The following is a 25,170-nucleotide window of genomic DNA, read 5'->3' as shown; positions in this document are numbered from 1 at the left end:
TGATTAATACAGATAATTGCGCTACAGCAGGTGTATTAGAACACTGACAATTGTTTAATAAGAATGAATACAATTTATAAAAATTTACATAGGTAAAGTTAGATACAAATTCCGCCGGATTTTTTTTTGCTTTTAAATGGAAACATGTTGCTATCAATATTAGAAAGTTCACATTTATGACTTCCATGGTATAAAAAGATGTTTTTGAATAGATTGATCATTCCATGCAATTTGTAAACAATTTGATATTTTCTATTATTAATATTAAATAAGTTATTTAATACATTGCCTATTCCTTTTCTTTGAAACTACGCAGAGTTTTACTTCTTACAATCTCTGAGTGACCCAAATTTATCATCTCCTTTTCCCAATTTGCGAGGTCTTTTTCATATTGTGTCATCAACTGCGCTGCCTCAGTTGAAAATTGTTGCTTCTCTTCATTTGGCAAGTTATTCCATTTTTCTTTCATTGACTTTAGCCATTCCTAATAAAATAAACAACAAATTTTTTTTAAAATTAGTCCCAGTTAACAGGTTATTGACATTAGAAGCATACCAAAGAAGACATATCTGGACTTTTGTTGTCCCTCTGAGATTTCAAAAACAACAGAAATGCATTTTGTGGTCTTTTGGGCTTCTTAAATATTGTTTGTTTCTGTAATTAATGTAATTCACATGAAATTTAACAATGTTAATCAATAAACAATTTAATTGATTAATTACCAATTTATTTTCTTTTTTAACATTCATTTGTTGCTCCTTAATTTTCATATCATTCATCAATTCCAGCTGTTCTTTTGTCAAAGAACTTTTGAATTTCTGTAGTTCTCCTTGATAAACTTCATAGTTTCTTTTATATTGTATTCTATAATTTTCTTTAAGTGTAGAATCCATATTTGCCCATTCTTTGGATGCCATTTGTACTATTTCAGAAGATTTTAGACTAGGGTTCTCATTTAATATCTTTTGTCTAACAGATTGTATATACAACAAGAAGGCAGGTTGTGGCCTCTTTGGTTTGATGGGTAAATTTTCTTTCAAACATGCAGCTGTACTTCTTGCAACGCTTTGACAGGAGCTCGGCAAGTAACTTCTACAACAATAGAGAATATAATCATAAACTTTATCCACATTGTCCATAGGACAACTTTCTACAAAAGCTTATCCTAACCTAACGAAACATTTAACCAAGTTATATACATGCAATATAAAGGTAAATCACAACACCTTGCACACATCAAATTTCTTGACTCAATAGAAGCGATCAATCTTCCAAAACCTGCCATTCTATTTAGTAATAAACATTCAGTGTTATTAATATTATTTAATATTATTTAGTTCTTGAATATCATTGAATATGACACATGTGATAAACACCATGTGGTACACATACAGTATTGAACAGACCGAACTAATTTTTGGAATTTGGTTAGCGCCTCTATCGGGAAAACGGCCAAGTTTGTCCTCGTATAGTCCCTATTTTTACTGCTAGATGGCGCCATTAACGTTTTTTTTACCGATATTATGGTAATGTACCTACAGGTCGATACAAAAATATTGTAAATAGCGTCATCTACCAGTGAAAGAGGAACTATTTTACGACAAACTTGAGCGTTTTCCCGATAGAGGCGCTGACCATACATCGAAATTTTAGTTCGACCCTTTCGCCGCGAGATGGCGATACCATAGTTTGTCACTAAATTCAATGTATTTGAACGAAAAACCGGTACTAAACCATACGTGCTCCATATAAAAATGTCTTGCAGGACGTGGCTGGCGAAAATAGAAGACACATGATTGTTGCGATGATTTGGTGGGCATACTACGCATCCAAAGTAATTTTTAATGAACATGCTTGTTCGCTTTTGGACAAATTCTACTTCCGGAAATGCTGCACGATCGACGAAACCGCAATTTTGTACAGTCAATCGAGAAGCAGTTCCATAAACGTTTGGCTAAGCGACGTTGGGTAAAACTTGATTCGAATAATACGCGCAGAACAATAAGGACTAATTCGGTTAAGAGTGGATGGAACGGTTGGAATATAAACAATGATTTTTCTCGAAGATGATCGAAGCAACTGGTTAGTCCGCTCCGCGCGTTGATCGGTCAAGGGGAGGGTGGGTGGTGCGCGAGTGAACGATGATTGGCCGAGGCGGTCGGGGTAGTCGAAATTCAAGCGAAGAAGCGGCAGTTAGTGTAGCGACCGTCGAGCGCTTGCAAGCGCTTTGCGTAGCTGCGTAGAATCATAGTGTCGTTTGGTTTTTTCGTTTATCGTTCGTGTTGCTCGTGCGAATATTTAGTCGTCGCGTCTCAGTTTTGTAACTTGCCTTTAGTTTCTCGTCACGATTCGCGCCACGCCACGTTACGCCGCGCTTCGCCTTGCCTTGCCTCGTCTCGCCTCGTCCCGACTCGCTGTTTCGCAAGCTAGTTTTCCCGGTTTAAACACGGAAAAGGGAGCCAAGAGTTAATCGCAGCGACGCGATGACATATCGTGGCGTTACGGTGACATGTTCAGTGAAAGTGAATTAGTGGCGGTGATGGTTGCGAGCATCATCAAATACCAATTACTACGATGACCAGCTGACGGATAAATTCCTCTTCCACGTCCCTACGGCGTCAACGGGGTTGCCACAGGTACTGGAAGGTGAGCTTTTCAATTTTCTTTCCTATAGATCGAACCTTCTTATTCGAACTTTCGTTACGAATCTGTATCGTATATCGCAGTTTTCGTTTTCGGATGATGTACGCATCAAGTCTCGAAATAGGATTGCCTGTCATCTTGGCAGACACCAATTAATACGTCGATATAAAATGAATGACAAATAACAGCCACCTGTAGCCTTTGTAGAATAAATATTCACGGTAATCGTTGCGACTAATTCTCATTAATATTAACGTAATTAAAAGTTAAACGATCGATCAACACCCCTTTTTAGGAAAAGCAATATATCGTAAATACTCAAAAATAATAAAATGTAGTTATTTACTATATTTATTATCCAACAATATAATCGATAGTTTTGCTTGGACAAGTCGATATACCGTGGGTTAGACGAATATCAATTGTAACGAGTCGATGTTTTATTAAGAAAATAATAATGAAATTCTTGATGGACACCGCGCAGTTTTCCAAGTCTAGGGGTTTGCTCGACACGGGTCGACTCGAGACACGTGGTACGATTTCTAAGCAGCCGATTCCTTTCGAAAAATGTAAATCGGAAGTAATTAAAATCCGAACCACTCTTTTTCATTTCACGAATTTATAAATGCAAGTCTTTATATTCTTTGTCCTCTTTTTCCTTGCATCGATTCACTGAAATCGTCCGAAAAGTGAAAAGTATATTGTTTTTTGCGAAATAGAAAAGAGTAAGGACAATTGGAATCCGAGTCCCGAGGTTCCTTTGCGAGTAACACCGTATCGATTTTCACAAATTAATTCCCGTCTTTCGCAGAAAGATCGCTTTCAATCGAAACGGAAGCTTTGGTCCCCCTTTTCTCCCGTTGGATACTCGAGGGGATGAATTTTCTTGAAATTTTACGCCGAACGATTAGCTATGCAAACCGATTACTTACAATTTAAGCGATCGAGTTCCCCCTCGTCCGTAGGGCCCGCAAACTTGAATACACCATCGAGCACGCCGACGACCAACGCGGAGAGACCGTCGCGTCCTTGTAAAATCGTAATTCCTGTCGTTCGGTTTTAGCGACGAGGAAATTTGTAATTTGACCTGAAATTATTCGACGCGTTCTTCTCGTTAGGAGAAAACCAAGTGCGGAAAGTTTGGCGTAACTCCGTCATACATATTTAGAAAATCGATGGAAAACTCGACATCGTTAGGAAGGATTTAATTAATAGCGAGACGCGTGAATAATTAAAGTTTCTCGCGGCGGAGTACTACAGCGCGTAGAAAGTATGCATAACGATACGGGAAAGCAGTGGTTGGTTTCGAAACCGATTATAATCGGCGAATATACCGATTATGGCGATGGCGTGGGCGATTTAGATAATCGTCGAAAGCTTTTCGAAAGGCTGGACAGCAGACGGATGATTCGATGTTCCTAGATCGAATGGTATTCCACGCAACGGGAGAGGGCACTCTGCGCGAAATGGTTCGCAGCCTTACGATATCGATTCATTTGGTACGGATAATTAGCGATATCGGCTTATCGTTGGTAATTCGAAAGAGGATCGATGCTCGTTCTCCGCGGAACGCTGTACGGCCTGAAGCGTGGACGGGCAAGGATGCGGGTCCGCTACGGCCAGGCACGAGGTTTTTCGTTCGTCGAAACGTGTACTACATCTTTTTTTAAACAGAATTTCTCCCCAAAAGAATGACCATTGAATATTTTCGAAGCAGCGCTCGGTAGGTTTATTCGCGTAGATGCTCGTATACGTGGAATTTTTTGCGCCACTATTCGATCTTTTGCCGATGTTATCGTCCTCGCGGCTGGTAGAACAAGTGTCGTCGTCGTTCGTCGATATTTAATAGCGAGAGTTTGTCGTATCGCACGTGGAAACATTTTACCCTATCATTATTATATTACTTTATTCTACAATTAAAGTGGAATTTCTTGGTTTCGACCGATAACGCGTATGGTTGGTCGAAGACCAACATTCGATGGCTTATCGGGAAAAGAAGGAAATGTAAACCCGAAGAACGAGATTAAAGGTAGGGTTTCGAGCTGGTTCGTCGCTCGCAGGGAAGCCAGGTGGCACAGGTCCTACGGCGTAGATCGAAAACGTAGGCGAACCAAGAGAGAGAGAGACGGAGAGCTGACTGGGGGCAGGTGAAAGAGAGGGAGGCAGAGAGCAGGGGTGGTTATATATAGAAGCGTGCCCCGGGCATCGATCGACGGAGCCTGGGAGACCAGATTCGACACTGTTCGCTCGCACAGCCTCCGTCTGAATCTCAGCTTGCGATCCACGCGTCCTTCCGGTCCTTTCGTTTGCCGCTGCGTCCTATTCCTCCTGGTTCCGTTCCGTTTAGCTGGAAAACCCTTTGCGATGGTCTGTCCTTCTATGCCAAGTGCCTTTACTTGGCATCTGAGATTGGAGGTAATGTAATCGATGCCGGCGGCTTGCCCTTTACTACCGTAGCTCTCGTAAACTTCGACGGTCCTACGAAAGGATGTTTTATATAATATATGTTTGCACGGATCCGAATAATCGCAAAACAGGCTTAGCCGATGTAAGAGTCTGCTGTAACAGTTGTTTGCAAAGATTTAGTGTTATGTACGATTACGATCACGGTCGATAACCGTGATGTATAATTTCACGTAAATTGTATGTCGAAAGAAAGTAAAGCTGAATCGGTGAAATGACACCTTAGGGTGGTTCGAATCGGACGTTTCCCTGAGTCTCTTTCAGTTTTCAGTTAGTCGAGATTTCCGTGTTGTGTTTCCAGTCGTGATAAAGGGATGATATGATCGCGTTCGACGAAGAAAAGTGCAGTGACACGCGACGGGGTGAAGCGTGTCCAAGGCAGCTGGGTTCTCTCGCCTGGATCGGGGGAATCTGCGACTTGTTGCATTTCCCGGTAAGCACGACCAGATTGAGCGCGATGGTTGCTTTTGTGCCGCTGCATCGCCCGGATATATTGATTTCTGCATCGATTCGTTCTTTCGTTCATGTTTACGCGGCATGGCGTTTGTGTTTATCGCGACAAGGCTCGCTGTATCAATTGACGCGAGCTCAACAGTGGAGCGAAGTCGTGGCCTTTGGAGGACAATAATTGGTTAGCGTCGCGACGAGAGGAATGGAAAAGGTGTGGAAAAAGAGTCGAAAGTTGACGAGCTCGCTAAACTTTTCCTCGGTAATAATTCGACGCCGAAAATAGCCGTTTACGTTACAAACTCGTTATAAGAATCTCTCGAAGGGTTGGTATGTCGTTGGGGGCTCGCGCAACCTCGCGACAACGTTATTCTTTCGCTTTACTCGTCTCGGGCCTGAAAGGTTCACCTCCAGTTTCGAATACATTATAAAGTACTTTGTTCGCCGTTTGATCCGCGCTTTTTCTCGGAAATGAACGCGCGACACTCGAAGGACTTGGAGGATAGGACAAAGAGTTTACGGTGCATCTTTTCTCCTTTCTATGTAGTTTACGCTTCGCTCGTGGAAGGAGATCGTCGGAGCGTTTCCTCAACACACTTCCGCTCTGAAGGAATCGATATTAAAATTTAATACACCGAGAACACGAATGTAAAGGTAATCATCGGCGAACAGTCGCGTTCGACTGCGAAAAAAAAATGGTCGAGACTTCGCTGAAGATATCGCGTCTTTTCCTTTCCGGGAAAGAGGAATCAGTTTTCCGTCGTAGGTTACCGCGGACCCGAAAATTGGCTTTCGGTACTATAATTAAGAAAAATCAATACCAACCTGCCGGGCTCGTTTCGCCCGGGACCAGACGGATCCCATCCTGTAGGTCTCGATTTCAGTTTCCGGGGCCGAGTTTTTGTTCGCGACTGTTTGTTTAATTAATTCAGACTTATCAGTTGATTCCCGTACGGCGTTATTCCCTCTGTGAGAATCGGGCCTCCGATATCGCTTCGACCCCTTTTATCGCCCTGATCCCACACGGGAGTATTCGCATTCGTATCGAATGCTTGGTCTAACTTTTACTTTTAGATTTAGATTTGGATTTAGATTTAGATTTAGATTTTTGAAATGGGGTTCACGGGTAACGTATACGTAGCTGCAAAATCAATCTATACATAGGGTTGATGGAGGATAGTAGAAAACTCGATTTAACTTTTCGATGCGAGTAGTTCACCGTGATAATCTTGGCAATTTCGCGGAATACGCATCCTCCGCGCCTATTTCGTGGCAGAGGTTCACGTCAAAGGTTTCATTACTGGAAGGGGTTCGGAGAGTAAACACCCGCTTCGTTCGACTCCATTAGGTTCGGCGGATTTAACGCAGGCTCGCAAAGCCACCGCCAAGTCTCCGTGGTGTGTCCAAGGGGAGGGTTGCAAATTTCAAGCCACCGAGTGGCCGCAGCTTTCCTCTCTTACGCGAACCGCTTCCGAATTTTCTCTTTCCTCTAACCACGACACACTGGAATCCAGATTTTGTTTGATAATGGCAATGGCTGGTATTATTGCTACAATGGTGGTGCTGGGTCATATTTTATTCGATGCAACGTTGCTCGGTTGTACTTCGTACAATGTACAATGATCCTCCGGATACACGGACTCGTTGATAAGCTGAGAATGATCGAACGAGCCAACGAGGCTTATTTTCGCGAATACTTACCCGCAAAAGCGAGGGGATAATTACTATCGATTACTCTCGCGGATTCGTTCGCGCTCGTTGGTTCGCGATGCGATCGAGTCGCCGCATCGGCTCCACCTGTTGCTAAGCTTCGTTCCACTGCTCTTCCTTCTACTACCTTTGCTCTTATTGAACATCCACGAAATATTTCAACGGATTATCGAGGAATTTCCTTACCGTTCCTTGCCGTTCCGTTGTTTTCATGCTACGAGCGCGCCGATATTCGAAGGGGGATGGCTTTCGTGGAACGTTGCGAGAATGTACATACTTACTCGTGTACATAGATAATCGGAAAATTGACTGAGAAACCGTCCAACCGATTCGACGGATTGATAAATTGTAGTTTAAACAAAGTAATATCGCGATATTATACAATATTTACTTTCGGTATACGAGAACTGTTTTCTAGGCGAGGAATTGCTACGCTAGAATACTAGAATGGCAGAACGGATATTATCTTCGTTGCATTCCGTTGACGTCCGATCACCGACAAAGTTGAGCATCGATCGCGATCGGAAAAATGCCTGCACCAAGCTTCACGTTGGCGCGTCTGACAATGAGTCAAAGCGTAACCACTTTGACGATCGCGGTCTCGTACAGCGATTCTCTAATAACGCTGTAACGAGGTTATACAGAGGAAATTGTCTATTACCTATGCAACAGGCTTTCTCCGTGCAAATTTGGCACGTGTACCGCGCCGTATGCGACAATCGTTAAACGAAAGTCGTTTGCGCGAGCATGTACCACACGTCACCCGCGACGATCGATTTCATTTATGTTTCAATCGCGTCGAGCAGCAAACAGTTTAGCGAAATAATTATTCACCGTTCGTTCAGTAATTTATAGCCAAGCGGGAGTTCGTAACGGGCCTTGCGTCGATATCGCTCGTTGCAATCGAACGAATTTCATTACTTAGTCCTACTTTGCGGCTATCGGTCGATAGATTGCATCTCGAAGAATTAAAGAATAGTTGGGATCGGTCAATTACGCGAATGGCGAGGGAAAAGTTAGCACAGGCGAAATAATCGTTCCCGTGTACAAGGTAAACAGAACGAATGGCGATTTTCATGTTTCCATCGCGGCGATGCGTGCATTTGCACCCGGTTACGAGTCGGTCGCGTGTCGAACGCGAACTCGTTGTGCGAATAACGCGCTAGCTGCGCATAATTGTTGCCGTAAAGATGTCGAAAGCGATCTACTTGGACGCGTTATCTTTTTCTTTCTCCCTCCTATTTTGCGTCTTCTCTTTCGATCGTTGTCTATTTTTATAGGTGCTCGCCGAATGGCGGTAAAACGAATTATGAAAAGTATCGATTTACGACCACCAGTTCAGAAAGAAAGAGCGGGGTCGATGGCGGCGACCACGATTCGGTAGGATCCTGGAAATCCGTTTAATCCACCGTAATCTTCCGCTTAATTTTCCGAATCCGGCCTGGGATACCCATCGAACCTCGATGGGTCGAATATCAGACCTAGCCTCGGAAAATGATCGATTAGTTCGATGGTAACCATGGGCGAAAAGAAATATTCTTGCGAATATTCGTTCGAGTTGGACGTACGCGTCGCTTCGATACGTTTTGGACACCGATTGAAAAGAATAAAGGCTTTTGTTCGTTCTTTGTCCTTCGGGAACAAAATATGCGTGAATGTTTGAGTCCTTTGTTGCTCGACGTTCCGTTATTCGATACAATTTCCAGCGCTGGAATGGTACTTATTCGTTCATTGGTCCTCGTGAAAAATAACGAGCCTTATCCGTTCCTGTTCACCGACGATAAGGAATCTTTTAGATAAGAAAAATCGATTCCGTGTAGCTGCTAAATACAACTCCCAACCGAGGTTAATTCGTATCCGACTTTCGCTATCGCTGGGTCTTAATTTTACGAGCTTGCAGAAAATCTACCCAAAGAGACAGAGAGAGAATTTCGCGATTGTCGCGGACAATTTAGTTCGCGTTAAGTTTTCGTAACTTGGACAGCGAAGATAAAAGAACATGTTGGACGAGGTTCCGAGTCGCGAGAAAACCGATGCGAATGAATTCCCTTCGAACTTTCGTCTACGAGCCGAGAAATTCGTCTCCGCTTTTAACAAACTTTCGAGAAACTTTCGATAAACCGGTCGAAAGATACACGAATCGATTTCCATATTACGCGAGATTCTTTTTCGCGCACGCATGTGGAAACTTCTGGCGACGAATAAGAGAAACTTTGAAAAATGATACGAGAAGAAAGGCGAAGAAAGGTGAAGAACGTACGCGAGCAATGTTCGTAAATATATCGACATAGGTAGGATTCAATTTAGTGGAGAAAATATTTGGAAAATTCAGTTCCAATTTACCCAAGGTCAGAAGTTGCCCAGCCGTGTAATGCTCGACTCTACGAGGGTAACAAATTTTTGAATCGCTGTTTCCGAATGGTTTCGTCAAGTAGAGTCGCGCACGCGGCGATGCCTCGTTACGAAACCGTTTCGTCATCGTCGAAATTACGGTAACCACGGTACAACCTACCACGAGCTAACTTTATAATTGCTCAAATTTCCCGGGCGGTCAGGGTTTACTTTTTGAACGCTTCGGGCAGCCACGCGGCAACGTCGACGTCAACGTTTCACCGGAGACTTCCTTGTTCGTGGCCGCGGTCGCGGTCGCAGCGAAGCGATAACGTTCGCTTCCGTCCCTCGCTAGTTCCGTTTTCGATTAACCCGAATTTCGTTCGAAAGTGCGTTTACGTATACCGAGCGACGGTTGATTACTTGCTTCGAATACGTGTCGAAACTTTCCATCTATAGTCGTCGATCGCCGGATGTTGTCCTCGACGAAGCTTTCGGATTCGGAAGCTTTCGTTAGCGACGCGCGAGCGAAGCGTTATTTTGACCCAGACGCTATCGATCGCACGATATTCGACAGGCTGATTGAGAGAGAGCAGCGGCGTTGTTGCGAACACACGACCACGCACGATTTCCGTTTAATGTCGGTGAAGCTTCGGTTGCGGACGTGGATGTCTGTCCGTGTTCGTGTACATACAATATCGACCGCGGAAGAGCAACAGGGTGCCAATACGTCCGTCTCGTTTTCCGACTGCTTGGAAATTTGTATTTGCATCGGCTGAACCGACAATTTCGCGACCTTTCGGCTGCTGTCGCGTTGACCTCTTTGAGTTTGCGCGTCTCGCGAGAGGACCGCGCGAACAAATGTACGCGTGCGATGTCGTGGCGGTGGATTTCAAATTGTTACGACTACACGTGTGGAGCGATCCGAGGCGCAACAGTGCGCACGTAGATCTTGGAAATTTTCAGAGTATGCGCTTCGCAGACGCTCTGTTTATTTTCGAGTACATTTACGACGCTGTTTGAAATGATACTTTGGAAATGAAGAAACGTCGGAGATATCCGGTAAAACAACTTCATTGTATTCATTTTTGAAAAATGATTAGCGCTAGGTGTTTAGAGAACATCGAGGCCGAGCCGTGGTTTCTAGCGATCAAGGTTCTCGAGGTTAAATCTTGGAGTAATCCGATTCAAGTTATTTCCGAACAGTGTCGCGATCTCCGTTATCGAGAGATTTAACTTGGGTGCCCTCTGGCCAAGTTAAAATCGGAGTCTCGCTTTATCGCGTACTCGCCTTTACGTGAAATAGCTGGAATTTGGAGACACGTAGCGTCTGTATCGCGACTACACGTTCCAACGAGGTATTTTCGACCTGTTGTTGCACGCCTCGCAGCGTGAGACAAATTAATCATCGACGATGCTTCGAGTCGTTAATTCTACCACGCTGAGACTCTGTCCAGTCGATACCTCCGACGGAGATTGCGAGGTGCAAAATTGTGCCAGAAATTGTCTTAATCGTTTCGTTGTAATCGCAGATCCTCTGCGTAGCCGCGATCGAATTGAATCGCTTTACAAGAGAATTTTTTAATAATACGATACTGTAGATCGATCGCGTTAAAGGAATAAGCGTGAGGATATTTGCTCGATTCGTGTTGTACTTGGCGCACGAACAACGCGACTCTATGGAAGTTAATAACGAAACGACGCGATCAGCGATGGGGTTGCGAGGGCGGCAATTAGCATCGTCGGGGTCGCGTGCGTGCGCGATACGCGGTCTCAACTCGAACCTTTGTCGTTGGTGGTCGTTGCAAAGCCTTAGTCTGTACTTATCGAGAAACAATTTGGGAAATTGTCGCGTATCTCGGCTGCGCGAGGCTCGTTGCTCGCTATAATCAGGTAGAAAATGAAGAAGTAAAACAGGCGTGTAATTTAGCTGGCCGTTTACGAAGCATCAAATTCGTTAACCGCCGTTACCCGGGAAACGTAATCAATTTTGTGTCCGGCAAGTTTCGTGAGCGCGACAATTAAACGCACGTAAAACGCTACATTGATAGCCGGGTAGGTTTTCCAATCGATGAAATCTCGTCGTTCGTCCGCTATGGCCGCGATTTGTTTACTCGATGGAACGTAGGTACAATATATGCATAGACAACAGCCGATCGTTCCCATCGCGTCGACTCCCATACAAAGTTTCGCGTCTTGCACGAGACACGGAAAGGAAGCTCGATATCGCAGCAATCTCGATGAGGAGCGCGATAGATATTAGGGTTGAAATGCGCGATAACGAATTCGAAACCCTTTATCGCGATTACGCGGCCTATCGGTAGCCGTTCGAGCCGAGCGATCGATACTAGCGGAAGACGCGATAAGCGTAACGCGTACTTACTCACGGGAAATTGAAAAATTGTTTCGACGAATACGGTGTATCGAGACCAAGGGCAATGGAGCGTCTCCGAAGACAAAATGGAGCTACACGGTCGTCTTCGAGATTCAATGTCTTTCCAAGATGCAACTTGGTCGCCGATCGAGGCTTTGACGCGCCGTAAACTCGATTAGATGCTAGGTGGATCGAAGAGAGTGGCCGGTCAACGTAGAGGAATGCCGTGGCAATCGCGATCAGGGGATCATTTTTAAAGGAAGCGAAGAAAATTCTATCGAGCAGTGTCGAGTAAGCGATCCGGTGCCGGGTCAAATATTTACCCTTTTTCGATGAATAGAAGAAGCGTGTAAATGGTAAACACGGATTAGCGGAGAGTACGCGTACTAGCTATTTTTTGCAGGTACGAGACCGCGAGCACTCGACTCTATCCTCAAGGCACGTTTGTTTGTCTCCGGTTGAAAAGTAAATTCTCTTTGTCTTTGTTGGGAAACATTTCACATATTCTCTCTTTCTCTCCCATACTTTGTCCCGGCTTCGAAGCCTCGAGCGAGCCAATCCGTTCGATGGTGGAATGCTTCGCGTAACATCGTCGATCTTTCGTATTTTCTGCTTCGAGTTTCATTCCCGCGGTTCGAGAAATTGCTGTCGCGAGAGAAGGTCGGAGGTAATCAAGTTTTCCAGAAGCGTGTGTCGATTAACAGTAATTTGGAAAAGTCAACATCAGGGGAGGCCTGTTCCCACCACCTGCGCTTCGTTTTGTCAAAGAAGCCTTTACGAAAGCTGTTTGTCACGAGTTAAGGGTTAAGTTAAGGGTGGCGAGGTATTTTTAACGTTACCTCGTTCGTTTGAAATAACGTTGATCGATCCAGCAACTTCGAGGGATCGAAGCTCGTTTCCGAGGAATATAAACGAGCGCATCCACGGTTATCGAGATATAAACATCGAGATATAATACGTGGAGAAATAGAATCCGTAAAATGTTGAAACAATCTCGAGGTAGACATTTTGCCTATAGATGCGCGATTGAAAAAACAGAAAAGTCGAATCGAGACACTCGAACGGTGGGTTCGAAACGTGGCCTGTTCCTGTTCGCGCCGATAAGACCATCTTCGTACCGATCGATTGGCGAACCAGGAAGTCAGCTCCCCCTTCTATCTTCCACCTTCCACTTTCCACTTTCGTTCTCGAGGTCTGCAAATCCTTTCTTCGTTGTTGACTCTTCCCCTCGAGCATGTCGGCTGTCAAGGCTCGCAGTTTACTTATCGTGGTCTCGACTGACACGCGTTCCTACATCTTTTAATTCCATTTGCGCGCGAAAGTAACCAAGTAGATGAAATTAAAAATCCGACGGATGACGAAACGCTCGAGTCAGGTGAAACGCCTCTTGGCAGTAATCGATCTCGTATACGTAAACTAGATCCTTTCCACGGATTCGATTTGCGCTTGTAACGCGAACAGATCCATCTCGGATCATCACCTATCTCGTTATGAGACACGACGTTAACGATCACGTGGCGCGATCCGTCTCGAGGGGCAGCTTTAGCGATCTCCGTTCCAGTCTAGGTACTCGAAATTACACGTGTATCGTGGAAGTACGTTGGCACGTTTACACGGAGAGGTAAATTACGAATATGTCTACCTAACTATAAAAAAAGAAGCGTTAATCCTGACTCGTGATGTACCGCGATCCGCGATATTTATCTCGCGAGCGATTCCTGACGCGAAGCACGTCGACGTCGCGTCGATTTATCTCCGTTCCGGGCGTATTTTTCTTCGTCGAAAGCGTTATTCCTCCAACAATTGCAAAGAATATAGCGGTTATCGAGCGGTGACGAGTACTCCACCGTTTGGATCGATGTTACGCGTTCGTGTCAGAGGCACTCGGTCGTCTCTTGACCAGAACTTTCCACTTAACCGACTCGCGCGAGTTTCGTTTTCGCGTTGCTGACGTTAGATCGAACTTTGCCATTATAACCGAGATCGCAATGTACATCGAAGCTGTATCGTAGAAATCCAGTGGAAAGAAACGAAACGAAACGGAGGTTCTCTTTTGGTACAAGTGTACGGTAATTCCGGTAGACAAGCCGAAGGAGAGATTTCTCGGCGTTCGGTGGAAGCAAGGAGAACGATTAAGAAGCAAAGAATCCTCCAGGGGAACGCGGATGAAAAAAGTCACCGGAGGAGGAAGGAACGCGTAGGGAGCTCAGAGGGTGAAAAGAAACGCGGATGAAAAATACGATGGGGGAGAAGATTACGGTGAACGCGTATACTCGGTAAACCGAGAACAGAGTTTCCCGAGAAGTTTATTTATACGGTATAGTCGAGAGAGCGAAGAGAATTTTTAGACAGCTATATTATCCTGAACGCGTACCTCAAAGTGGATGAGTTAGGAATCAATCGAAAGCTTTCGACTCCAAGTTGCGCCTTTTTGGAGTTTCGAGATCCAATCGTTTCCGATTCGAAACTCACCAATCATCGCGAACGTACACTCGTTCGTATATTTATATTTGTGTACTTTGTTACTCGAGTACGAACGGATTGGAAATTGTCGGGATACGAGCGCGTCGACCATATCTCGATGTTTCTACTTGCATCGCAGTCTGCGAACGTCGACGGTGTACTACAGATGCGTATATCGTTCTAACTAGGAAGTAGGCCGTCTAAATAACTTTTTCGTCGATCGAGTACGTTGTTAGGTTCTCGTACGAATCACTCGGCGAAGAAAAGAAATTTGCGAGGAGGATCGTAAATGGTCAACCGATAACGTAACTGTACGGTTAGAGGAAGGTACGATGGTAACGGAATCGGAATCGGATTCGAGTGGAGTGGATCGGACGGAGAATCGAGAGGATCCTTTCCGATATTCCGCGTACGTCAACCGAGAGAGGGATTGAACCGGCAGGCGACGCGACGCGAGTCGTCGGAGAGGTGGAAACAAGGGTTGCCGGGTAACAGAGAGGTGGGATAAGAGCTCCCAGGGGTGCCTAGCAACAGGTTGCTATCCTAAAATTTCGACCACTGGGAACGGTTTCACGGGTCGGGGATGAAAGCGTCGAGACTTCTACAGGGTGTTTTCCACGAAACTGCGACGGCTTGGTCGGAAAATTCGAGTGTTAATTTTGATTGAAAAAAAATCGTATCGTAGAGAGCGGAGGATGGTAGATAACGCGAAATGAGCTGGCAGGTATAACCGGGACACGAAACGTGAATATCGATCAGTTCAGGCAATTGAAATTGTAACGGTGTTTGAAAAAAGCGATTTCCATGCGATTTTTTCAGCGTTTCGCGACCAACCACACGAGTAAATTGAACATAGGTATCGCTAGGGGTTGAAAAGAGAAGACGGCTAAATTCGTAAAGAGATTACTACCGCTTGAGTCGGACGGATGGACGGATGTAATAGATTGGAATTGATTTTGCGCGGTCGATGAAAGCAGCAGATATTAATTCGTTGGCGGGAATGTCGACGGCGCGGTGTGTCAGCGCGGAAATGATCGCCGATGAATATTCGATTCGCCGTGATTATTCGAGTCGCGTACGTTTTATTTTGGCAGCGGTTAACGGTTAACGGTGGCGTTAAAACGCGTTGGATGATAACAGGACAGGACGGAAGATTGATTCCGCGATATCTCGGTATAATTTACTTAAAGCGGAAATCGAAGAAACTCTAGACGAGATTTCACAGCTGCCGGATCCACCCAGCCGCGAATGAGCCTTCTAGTTACGTCCCGGTTGCCTCGAATTCTGCGGAGTGTACATAATTTTCAAACGAATCGAGGAACGTTCAAAGCTCGGTTAATTAAAAAAGTGCACCGCGGTATCGATTCCGAAGAAACGCGATGGGAGGGTGGAGAGCAGACCGAACGAGAAACCGGCTGAAATCAACCAGACAGCCAGATGACCCCAAGAAGAATTATTATTATTATTTTATTTTCCCTCTCTCGGCAACGACCGCTCGTTTTCGGTTCTCTTTAAGCTGAAAGCGGAGGAAAGACACGAACCGACTGCACGGATTCGACCGTGAAACGTAATAAGGACAAATGGTCGGGATGAGGCTGAATAATGAAAGCGAGCTGCCGGAATAAATGGAGCACGTTTCTCCTACGGAGAAGGTTACCCCTGGGAAAAAATACATAAGGATAACAAGGATTCGCGTGACGACGCGAGACGAGAAAAGAATTTATGGCGGCCACTGTACCTTTCGTGTCCTTTTACGAATTACGGTTATCGAGACAGCGATATCGCGGTAATCTGCACGAGGTTCCGTGCCCTTTAGTCATCGCTGTTATCATCGATGAAAAATGAATCTCGAGTTCCTCAAGTTTCGCGGCACGGACTAGCTAACCATTTCAAAGCGAAACTCTTTTCTTACCCTATTGTTTCGATTCGCGCGTAATCTTTAATGAGTGACCCGAGAATGCATCGGATGATACAGAAGGTACGATTATTTGTTCGCAGGATGTTGGGTGGCGTGGGAGGCCGGCACATGTCTACGCGTCGGCGGGGCAGTAGCCCGCTGGTGCGCGGAGGTGTTGGCCTCGCTGGATATGCTGGACCAGGGACCTCTGGAAATTCGAACGATGTCGCCACTTTACCACCGGATGTACAGAGATACGCTGCCAGGAGGCGCAGGGCGGTTACCACCAGCGATCACAAGAGCTGCGCCCTCGTTCAAACTCGGATCAAGTTTGGCGATATCACGTGAGTGTCACGTTCTTGGCACGGTTACTCTATACCTCTTACCAACGATTTCACATTCACCATAAAAAATCGATGTTTTATTGCGTCGGTATGGGTAGCAAAAACGAAGAGCCCGAGCCGCAGGTATCTCGGTTCTCTTCTCTTCTCGAGTTGGTTCGTTCGATGAGAAAGCGCCAGACGTCGGTATATACGCGATGGTAAACCGTCGAGATCAATAATATGGGTGATGATGTTCGTCTTCCAGGCTGCTCGTCGATAACACAAACTCTCTGGGACGCGCAACCGTCGATCGTAGTCGATTCCGGTTGGCTATCGGTAACGGTTATCGACTTCTGTTGATAAGTATTTTCGAACCAAGGGATGTCGCGACGCGTCGCGACGCACGCCAAGGCTCGACGCCGTTACCAGATGGCGGCAGTCGATGGTTGCGGCTGACCACGTCGGGGTATGCACTACTGCGGATGAATTAAAGTCTAATGCAGCGAAGTGTCCGTACTCTAGACGCGGACCAATTTTGGTGCTTTTTACGTTATCGATTCCTCCTCTCGATTGTTTGCCCGTTAGCTTTTATTTTTAGGGAGGACAGTCATTGTCCATTTGGCTACATTTAATTAGAACTTTCGTGCGCTCGGTTTTCCGGCGTTTTTCCGTGGCGTTCATCGCCGACTTTTGATCGCGGGAATCGGTCGAATCCTTTTTTAACGTTATCGTCGTCGATGTCTACGAATCGATACTGACATTGCTCGGTCGTAGATTTTTCCGCTCGAAATAAACGGGTCACCGTGGTCTTCTTGGCGAGAAAGCGCTCTATCTTTCTTGCCCTCTCGCAGACACCCTCTCTCGCGATATCGCGGTACACGTCTTTTCCTTTTATGCAGAGGAAAACAGAAATAAAATAGTCGTTCAATTTTTATCATCGCCGTCCTTTCTTTGATTCCATCCAGCCGCGATCGAACGTACGACGGCTATCGTCTCGAAGGTGACTGCTCGAACTCTGTAAAAATGGAATCGATAAAAGGAATCGACGTTAGACGGAACTAGGTCTGCGGTATCGCGAACGAAATCGCCAGGATTCCCGGCGTTTGTTATCGAAATGGCCGGAAAGAGCATCGCGACTTGGTTTCCACTCGACTCTCGTAGCGGCGGTATCGTTAACGAACGAATCGATGTTCCCTCGCGTTCCATCGGCGATCTCGCGACGACGTATGCTCGTTTCAGCAGACGCATTTCTTGGATTCCCGACGGTATCGCGTGGACGTAGTCCCGCGGAGATACACGACCAATCAAATCTCCCGCAAAGTTGGCTCTCGACGGTTCTCGAACGATGAAGGATCGCGAGATGACGCACGTTTTAGGTACGTCTCGCGGAGCCCGCAAGAAAGCGAGTTTTCATCGAAAGTAGAGGAGGAACGTCATCGAGGAAAGAAACGTCGCGCGAAAGCGAGTTAAAAATATTTCCATAACGAAATCTAAACCTAGCGAATTAAGGGTGTTTAGCGCTCTCCCAGGGGTTTCCGATTACGTCGTCGTTCTTTGTCCGCGTCTCGGACTCGCGAAGCGAAACCTTCCCTTGCCAAGCCGCGAGGAGAACCAGGAACGTCCGTGTGATTTCGGTTTTCACGCGCTCGGTAGCCTACCGATAGCCTCTCCTCTTCTGCGATCGGTGACGTGTTCCCGTGGCGAATCGAGTCGGAGTCAAAGTCGCGGAGTCGAGTCGAGTCGAGTCGAGTCGACTCGGTCGTGTGTTTCAGGCTGGTTGCCGGCTGCCGCCGTGAATCAATACCCGCATTGCGCGTGCCACCTCTCTTTCTCTGTCCCTCGGTCTATCTCCTCTCTTGCTCTCTCTCTTCGACTCGACCATCCTCCTCCGTGCGTCTGTCTCTGTCTCGCGTGATATCATCTCTCCTTCCTCCGTTCTGCCCTTCTCTGTCCACTTTTCCACCCTCCTCCACGTGTTTTCCTCCTCCTGCTTTCTCCTTCGAGTCTTTCGCTCTTTCACCCCTTCTCCTACTCTCTCTCGCTTTTGCCGTTTCACCCTTCTGTTCGTGGAACGCGTAGTTTCGAGCCGGCAGAGCGTTCCACGGGGAGGGTTGGCGGCCGATAGCGGCCTCTACGAGTTGCACAACCCCCGCGTTATGCGAACAGGTCTAACAAACGAGCACGCGGTTCGAAATAATAATACCAATAGTAGCAATGACGTCTTTGTATACGTTTTTGCGACATACCGTTACCACTCACCTACTTTCTTATCGACGCAATTTTCTTTTCGTTTCCTCCCACTTTTACTTTTCTTTTTTTTTCATTTTTGCTTACTTCGAGGTATTCGTTACATTTATCGAAAGGCTTGGAAAATAGTTTTTGTTGAGTTTTCGACATCGTTGGTCTCGAACGCTTGATCCGCGATATCGTTCACTGGGAACTTTAAAGGATCTCGGGGGCGCAGACGATTCCGGATAGGGTCGCGATGAAAACAACCGCAAAGGTGGGAAGGTCGGTAAACTCGACGACTGCTCGCCGTGCCGGCTCGTGTCGCAGTTTCGCGTAGCCTCTTCGAGAAAGAATGTTTTCTAATAGGATGCAAGCGTAACGAGTGTCCGACTGCTCGTTGGGATTTTATTTCGGAAAATAAACCGAAGCTGCAACCCCAACCTCGGCGTCGTCCCTTGGCCCCATAAAATCTGCCCCGGAAATGAGATCGCGAAAGCTCTTTTCTTGGTACTGCTGATATTTATTCGGTTATTTCGGTTACGCGAACTGGATTATCCCTGTGTTTCGATGAAGTTACTTCAGTCGCGTGTACAAGTCGTTGGGGTTATCGTTACGTCAGTTTGTAATTCGAAAATCGTCGAGGAAAAATTGAAACTTTCTTGAAATATTCTATCAACCTTGCACTCGAATGCGGAACAAACATAGTTCTATCGCGATAGTTCCGCTCGATGATGTAAGAGACGAGTCAACGTGGCGGAATAGCAACGAAGACGCGAGTATTCGCGCATTTGTTCGCCTATCTTGTTCGCGTGGGAGGATTAGTTCGAGCGCGCGTGAACAGCCGATAATACAGCCGAAAGGATGTTTCGCGTTTACCGAATCGAGTTATCGTTCCTTCGAAAATTTTCAGAGGAAAACTAGCATCTTACCGTACATTATCATTATTATATATTTTCCCCGTTGCTTATCGTTAGGGTCGGTCGATCAGTTTTTCGGTGCGATCAAGCGATAAAGTTTGAGGAGAAAGGGCGGTTTACGGTTCAATGATGGCGTGTCCGTGCGAAGCGTAGGCATTTTCTTTTGAAGACGGCTTTTAAGGACGAGTACTCGCATCACGTGTACCGGTAAGTACGTTAACGTGAGAGAAACGGATTAATTTGCGAATGACCGATCGAAAGCGAAAGAGATGGCACGGCACGGAAACCTTATGGTTCTATCCTCGGTATAAGGAGACGTAAATCCATTTGGCTCTGGTGTTCGGTGCATAGCAACCCTTACGTTAGAAGACCAATAGATGACGAAGCTAACGGGGTTCAGATGACTTGACTTACGAAACCCTATCCGTGCTCTTTCGGTGCAACGCACCGTTTTTCTTTCGTTATGCCTGGCAATGAAGTCGTTACGGAATACAGGTCAGAGAATGCGTTCCACTTTTCGTCGAGCGTTTGCGATCCTCGATCTAAGACGTACGGTCGCAAAATTTGATTCCCTCCGTGCTGGGCTTCGCCTTCGTCCGCTTCTTTTGATCGTCGAAGCGTTCCTTCGATTCCAAAGTACGTGAACGCCACGGGTAGCGTCGAACGGAAGATCGATCGGTCGATAGATACCAAATTAGCGGAGCGCGTCTTCCCATGAACAATTTTAGCCAAGCTGGAAAGCTCGATCGGCCGTGCTGTACCCGCCACGTTGTTACACGTTCTTGATTGGCGGCAGATCGAGTGACGTCACTTGCACGCTTTGACAGACCGATCGAATGATTCGATTAAAATTCTCGCGGTACGTCTCCTCGATTTACCGACGTACGACGAAGGACGTGGTAAGGAGAACGGAGAACCGGAGGACGGAGCAGACCTTCTGCGATGCCAGCGAACGATCAAACTCGTCGCGGGACGATGACGTTGTTTGTTTTCATCGTCTCGCGCTCCGCGACGAACATGAATTCTCACCCCGTCAACGAGAGGGAATGCACCGTTTGGTTCCGCGTTGACGTCGATGAGGGGCAAATCTCGATTCTCCCGCGATACCGATACGATACGTCGCGAATAGCGATCGTGTTTCTTTTGAATATATTTTCTGATATTTCGGGATTCCTCCTCTTCTTTTGCTCTCGAACATTTCGATCGATTAATTCGATCTTCCGTGGGCGGATACGAGAAACGCGAGTTTCTCAAGACGATACGTGAACGCGGAGAAGTTGTGGTTGGTTTTATTTGGAACAAACGTCGCACGAGAACGTTATTTCTCTAAGGGATAAGGGAGGGTGCGGCGACGCGAGGCCGACCTTATAATACCCCGTGCGCGTGCGAAGGTTGATACTGCGTTGCACCATAAATAGGACGACGACGATTAATGGGTTGAAGTTAACCATTCGCGCTCGAACATAGAGCCGCAGTCGATAAGCAGGCCAGCGTAGTTTCTGAACAAATTTAGGTGCGTCGAGTACCGCGTCGTACGCGATATTTATAAGACATCGCGCACGCATACATTTACTTACCACCCACCCTCGCGGCCGTGCGCACACAAAGACGCGCGTATATACGTACAGAGCTCGGAAACAATTATTCTTGAAATACGCTCATCGGAGTTGTTCGTGTCGACGGAAAGTCGTTGAAAAGTTCTCGCACTCGCGGAAAGTTGGCGCTTCCGCGAGCAGAATTTTTCATCTTTTCTTTCCTCCAAGTTTTTCGATTACTTTATCTTACGAAAAGCGAAATGGTTGAAAGAATAGAGAACGCTTTATTCGCGGGTACGAAGAACGATCAAAGACGCGAAACGCGTACAGCGTCATTTTTGTTTGCCTCGAATACCAGAAACGCGATGAAATTTCAGCTCGTGAGACCAGAAGCAAAACTCGGCAAAAGTCATCCTAGGGTTAAACGCCGAGAAACGCAAAGCATCCGGTGTTTGGATAAAACGTCGACGGACATCCTGTATTTTCCTCTCGTACGTTTCAACCTCCGACCTTTCGAGCCGTAGATCAACGACGAAAATTGGCCGCGTTCGCGTTCGGGTCTCGCGTTAGTTTTCGCTTTCGGCTTCGAAACGTTGTCTGTTCGTTAGCGAGTGCAGCAGGATGCACGATTATTAAAGCTGATAACGAGGCGGCCTCGACACGTTGTCGAATATAACACCCGTTCGCCCCCAATTATTTCTTTCCGACGATGGACTCTCCGTTCTCGTTAGGAACGTTTAGGCTCTCGGTCTTTGATTCGCGACGAAGGATCCTAGTAGCATCTGTCGAATAAACGCGTGGAACGGCGTTTAAAATATCGGGCCAAGGTTTCAGTGGGTCCGATGGTTTCGATACTTTGTTTTTGATCGACGAGCGATCGTTGAAAATATCGCGTAGGATACTTTGGATATTGTCCAGAGTGGGAAATTGGCGCAACGATAACCGGGAACGGGATACGGGAACGAGGACACCGAAAGATCGTCGCGATCGCGACGACGAGAGAACCTTGTAATTATTGCGAGAAACTTTCCATCGGTCTCCGAGGGATCCAGTTTCCCTCGTAGACTTTTCACCCTTAAATCCCGCGACACCCACGCACCTGCGAGTCGTGGAGTAGCAGCGATCGATCGGTATGCGAGCAGGAAAACGAGTAGGAAAATTACGGGGATAAGTATACGAAAGTAAAATAATAATCGTAGTTTTTGCAAAGAGTTTCGAGCCTTGGACGGTCTCCGAGTAGTCCCTCTCGGGATACGAGTGTAGCGATACCTATTCGTCGCGGGGAGAAGGCGCGGGTGTCATGTGGGTATCTCTCGCGATCTACGCGGCCGTTACCGAATACGATAGATGAGAGACGGGGCGAGAAGGGGCGCTGTTTGCTCGCAAAGGGTGGATCGAGCGCGTGGCGGAGAAGCGCGGAGGGTGGCCGGGGCGGGTAGGCAGTCCAGGAGAGTTCGACGTCCCACATTTTCTTCAACCCCTGCCAACAGCAAGTCCACCAGCACCAGCTACGACTCCTCTTTCATCTCTTCGTTCTCTCCGCTCTTCCCGTCGCTTCGTCCATCCCTTCTATCGAACCACAACGACACTGTCGCGGCCAAGCCATCCCTCCCGACATCCCTCGAGGCTCTCCTCCAGCCTCGACAACGTTTCACGATCCCATCAGCGAACGAAGGTCTACCAGCACGCTGGAGACCCGACGCGACGATGAGGCACACCTCGTTGCACTTATTATCTCCTCGAGGCGGAATAGGAGTGGAAACGACCAAGACGATGAACCGTGGGGTCGAGGGAGCGTAAACGCGATCACGTTCGCGAAAGGGCGACGGAGATCGAGTGTGATCGAAAGGGGGTTCGAAAGGTCGCTGCCAGTGTCTACACCGACGTCCACACTGCCTCTGAAAACGATGAGAGTTTCGGTAGGATAAATCCCACGTCGGCATGGTTCCGTCGATGCTTCGCGCGTGGAATTCCTTCTCTCGTAATTTCGGATCGATGCACGTCGACTCGTGTATTTTCAATAGTCACCGATTCGTTTAGCGACAATCGTTTTTCCTGTTTCTCGGGCTTTATTAAGGTTGCGAAACAGCATCAACGTTACACTCGACTGCAAACGATTTTAACGCTCGTTTGTTGTACCGAGTATCTACGCCCTCGTTCGGAAACTCGGTTTTAGTAGTTCCGCGCGAACGGTCACCCGAGTTCAACTCCAACCGTAATCGCGGGAACACCTGTTCGTATATAGATACAGTATACGGGATATCCAACAGTTTCATACCCCGCAAGTAAATTACTATTATTACCATTAGGACGACAACGCGCGAGTGATTCTCTCTGGAGTCGTAAGCTACACCAATGTTGAAATTTGTTCGCCGTTTTGAAAACTCTGTTTAGAAAACGAAGAGAAAAGACGACGGGTTACGGTGCATCGAGTGCATCCTCGTGGTCACGTTGTCAAAGTGCACGCGTACTTGGGATCGATTTTTCCCGCTTCCCTTCCCGTTGCTGCGCCTCCGCGCTTTTGTCCCTTTTTATCCCACTTTCGTGAAAATACTCGCGAATCGAGCGTGCACGGGCCGCGGCCGGTGCGGGCGGACAGAGGAGAATGGTTTCGCCGTTTTTCCCCGGCTAGTCAGCCTCGTTTTCGAGCTTTGTGCACGAAAATGTGCAGGGACCGTGGTAATTAAGGTAATCGGGGTAATAATTTTTTAGCAAGAGCGACCTCGAGCGGTATATTTAGCGCGACCGATTGTTGCAACGATAGCGACGGACGACGATTCTCCTTTCGATTGTCGCGGTTCGATTGTACGGAAACTCGAAGGTTCGACGTATCCGGACCCGATAGCGCGAGCGTTGCGACTGCAGCTTCCCTTCTTCGGTAGATTTCCGATTACGCTACGTTACCCTGTTCGTGCATCAACTTAAGGCTAACGGCGACCCAGCGGAATCCAATATTGGGTTATGGTGGTTCCAGGCAGGCCCGGCAGCTAGGCGGGCAGGTAACGAGAGCAGGTTCGAAACCTGGGCAAATAGCCATTAGTAATCGATACTCGCGTAAACAGAGGCCTGCCGCGGTCCAAGACGAACCAATTAATTTCCCGTTTAGTTCGCGTCCTAGTCGGAGTCGCGCGTTCGCAAATGTTTACGTGCGATTTCGTTCCTCGATCGTCGCGCAAAAATGTTTACTCGATGGGTCGCGAGGAGACGCGACGCGCGACGGAGCTAATACGGTAGTTCTAAACTCGAGGAATGTAAGCACGCAGGTTCGCCGAGGAAAAACATTTAACGACTCGATCGTTTGCCTGCTACACTTCGATTCTCGTTGCGTGTAACGCGAAGAATATTCTTGATCTGAAATATAAGTTGATCTCGAATGGGAGCCTTTCTTTGCGATTCAGCGATTGTTCTCCCGATGCTTAGATAAAGTGCGTAAATAGGTTTGTTTGAAAGAGACTATAAGAACGTTTGTTCATCTCGCGTGGTTGGTGCTACGATGGCCATCGTTAAAATCGACGATTATTTCCCGGCGGATTTTGGAGCGATTTCCAGCTGGCGTGGTAGCGAGGACGCGGAAGGAAGAAACGAAGACGACAACGCGGCGGAAGAAGGCGGAGACTTGCGGGTGAGCGGCAGGGAGAACGATATCGCGAATAGAAAAGCCTCGGCAACGAAGACAGCGGCAAATGGCCCGGCGTTCGACCTGCAGGTGCAGAAAACTTGACCGAGTTTCCGAGGCGCACGCGGTGCAGGGTGACCCAGATTTCATCCTCTCTCTCCGTTTCCGTCGCTCGAACGTTCCCCCTTGCTCGCAACTCCTGTGCGTATGGAAACCCCATGT

The 25,170-nt window shown here is 46.9% G+C and overlaps 2 protein-coding genes across 2 annotated transcripts in view; one reads left to right on the top strand and one right to left on the bottom strand.

Moving 5' to 3' along the window:
* Positions 1-33: 33 nt before the first annotated feature.
* On the bottom strand, positions 34-1,407 carry LOC128881023 (transcription factor A, mitochondrial). The gene is made up of 4 exons (XM_054131670.1): positions 1,227-1,407; positions 723-1,092; positions 556-654; positions 34-484 (listed from the first exon to the last, which is right to left on the bottom strand). The coding sequence occupies exons 1-4, from the start codon at positions 1,283-1,285 to the stop codon at positions 290-292; spliced, it is 723 nt and encodes a 240-aa protein (XP_053987645.1). The 5' UTR covers positions 1,286-1,407; the 3' UTR covers positions 34-289.
* Positions 1,408-2,508: 1,101 nt separating this feature from the next.
* LOC128881017 (voltage-dependent calcium channel type A subunit alpha-1) overlaps positions 2,509-25,170 on the top strand; it is a 91,160-nt gene continuing 68,498 nt past the window's right edge. Inside the window, exons 1-2 of the mRNA XM_054131659.1 lie at positions 2,509-2,646; positions 16,430-16,672. Coding sequence (XP_053987634.1) covers positions 16,431-16,672 — 242 coding nt within the window. The 5' untranslated portion in view covers positions 2,509-2,646; position 16,430. The remainder of the gene's footprint in view (positions 2,647-16,429; positions 16,673-25,170) is intronic.

The sequence above is a fragment of the Hylaeus volcanicus genome, chromosome 8 (assembly GCF_026283585.1).
Source record: "Hylaeus volcanicus isolate JK05 chromosome 8, UHH_iyHylVolc1.0_haploid, whole genome shotgun sequence".
In the NCBI taxonomy this organism is placed as follows: domain Eukaryota; kingdom Metazoa; phylum Arthropoda; class Insecta; order Hymenoptera; family Colletidae; genus Hylaeus; species Hylaeus volcanicus.
Note: the sequence above shows the minus strand (reverse complement) of the source record. Positions and strands in the feature narration are given on the sequence as shown.

Coding starts and splice junctions, on each gene's coding strand:
- LOC128881023 (XM_054131670.1), bottom strand. CDS start 1,285: ATGGCAGGTTTTGGAAGATTGATCGCTTCTATTGAGTCAAGAAATTTG. Junction 1,093..1,226: donor AGAAATTTGATGTGTGCAAG/GTGTTGTGATTT, acceptor CTATTGTTGTAG/AAGTTACTTGCCGAGCTCCT. Junction 485..555: donor GTCCAGATATGTCTTCTTTG/GTATGCTTCTAA, acceptor TTATTTTATTAG/GAATGGCTAAAGTCAATGAA.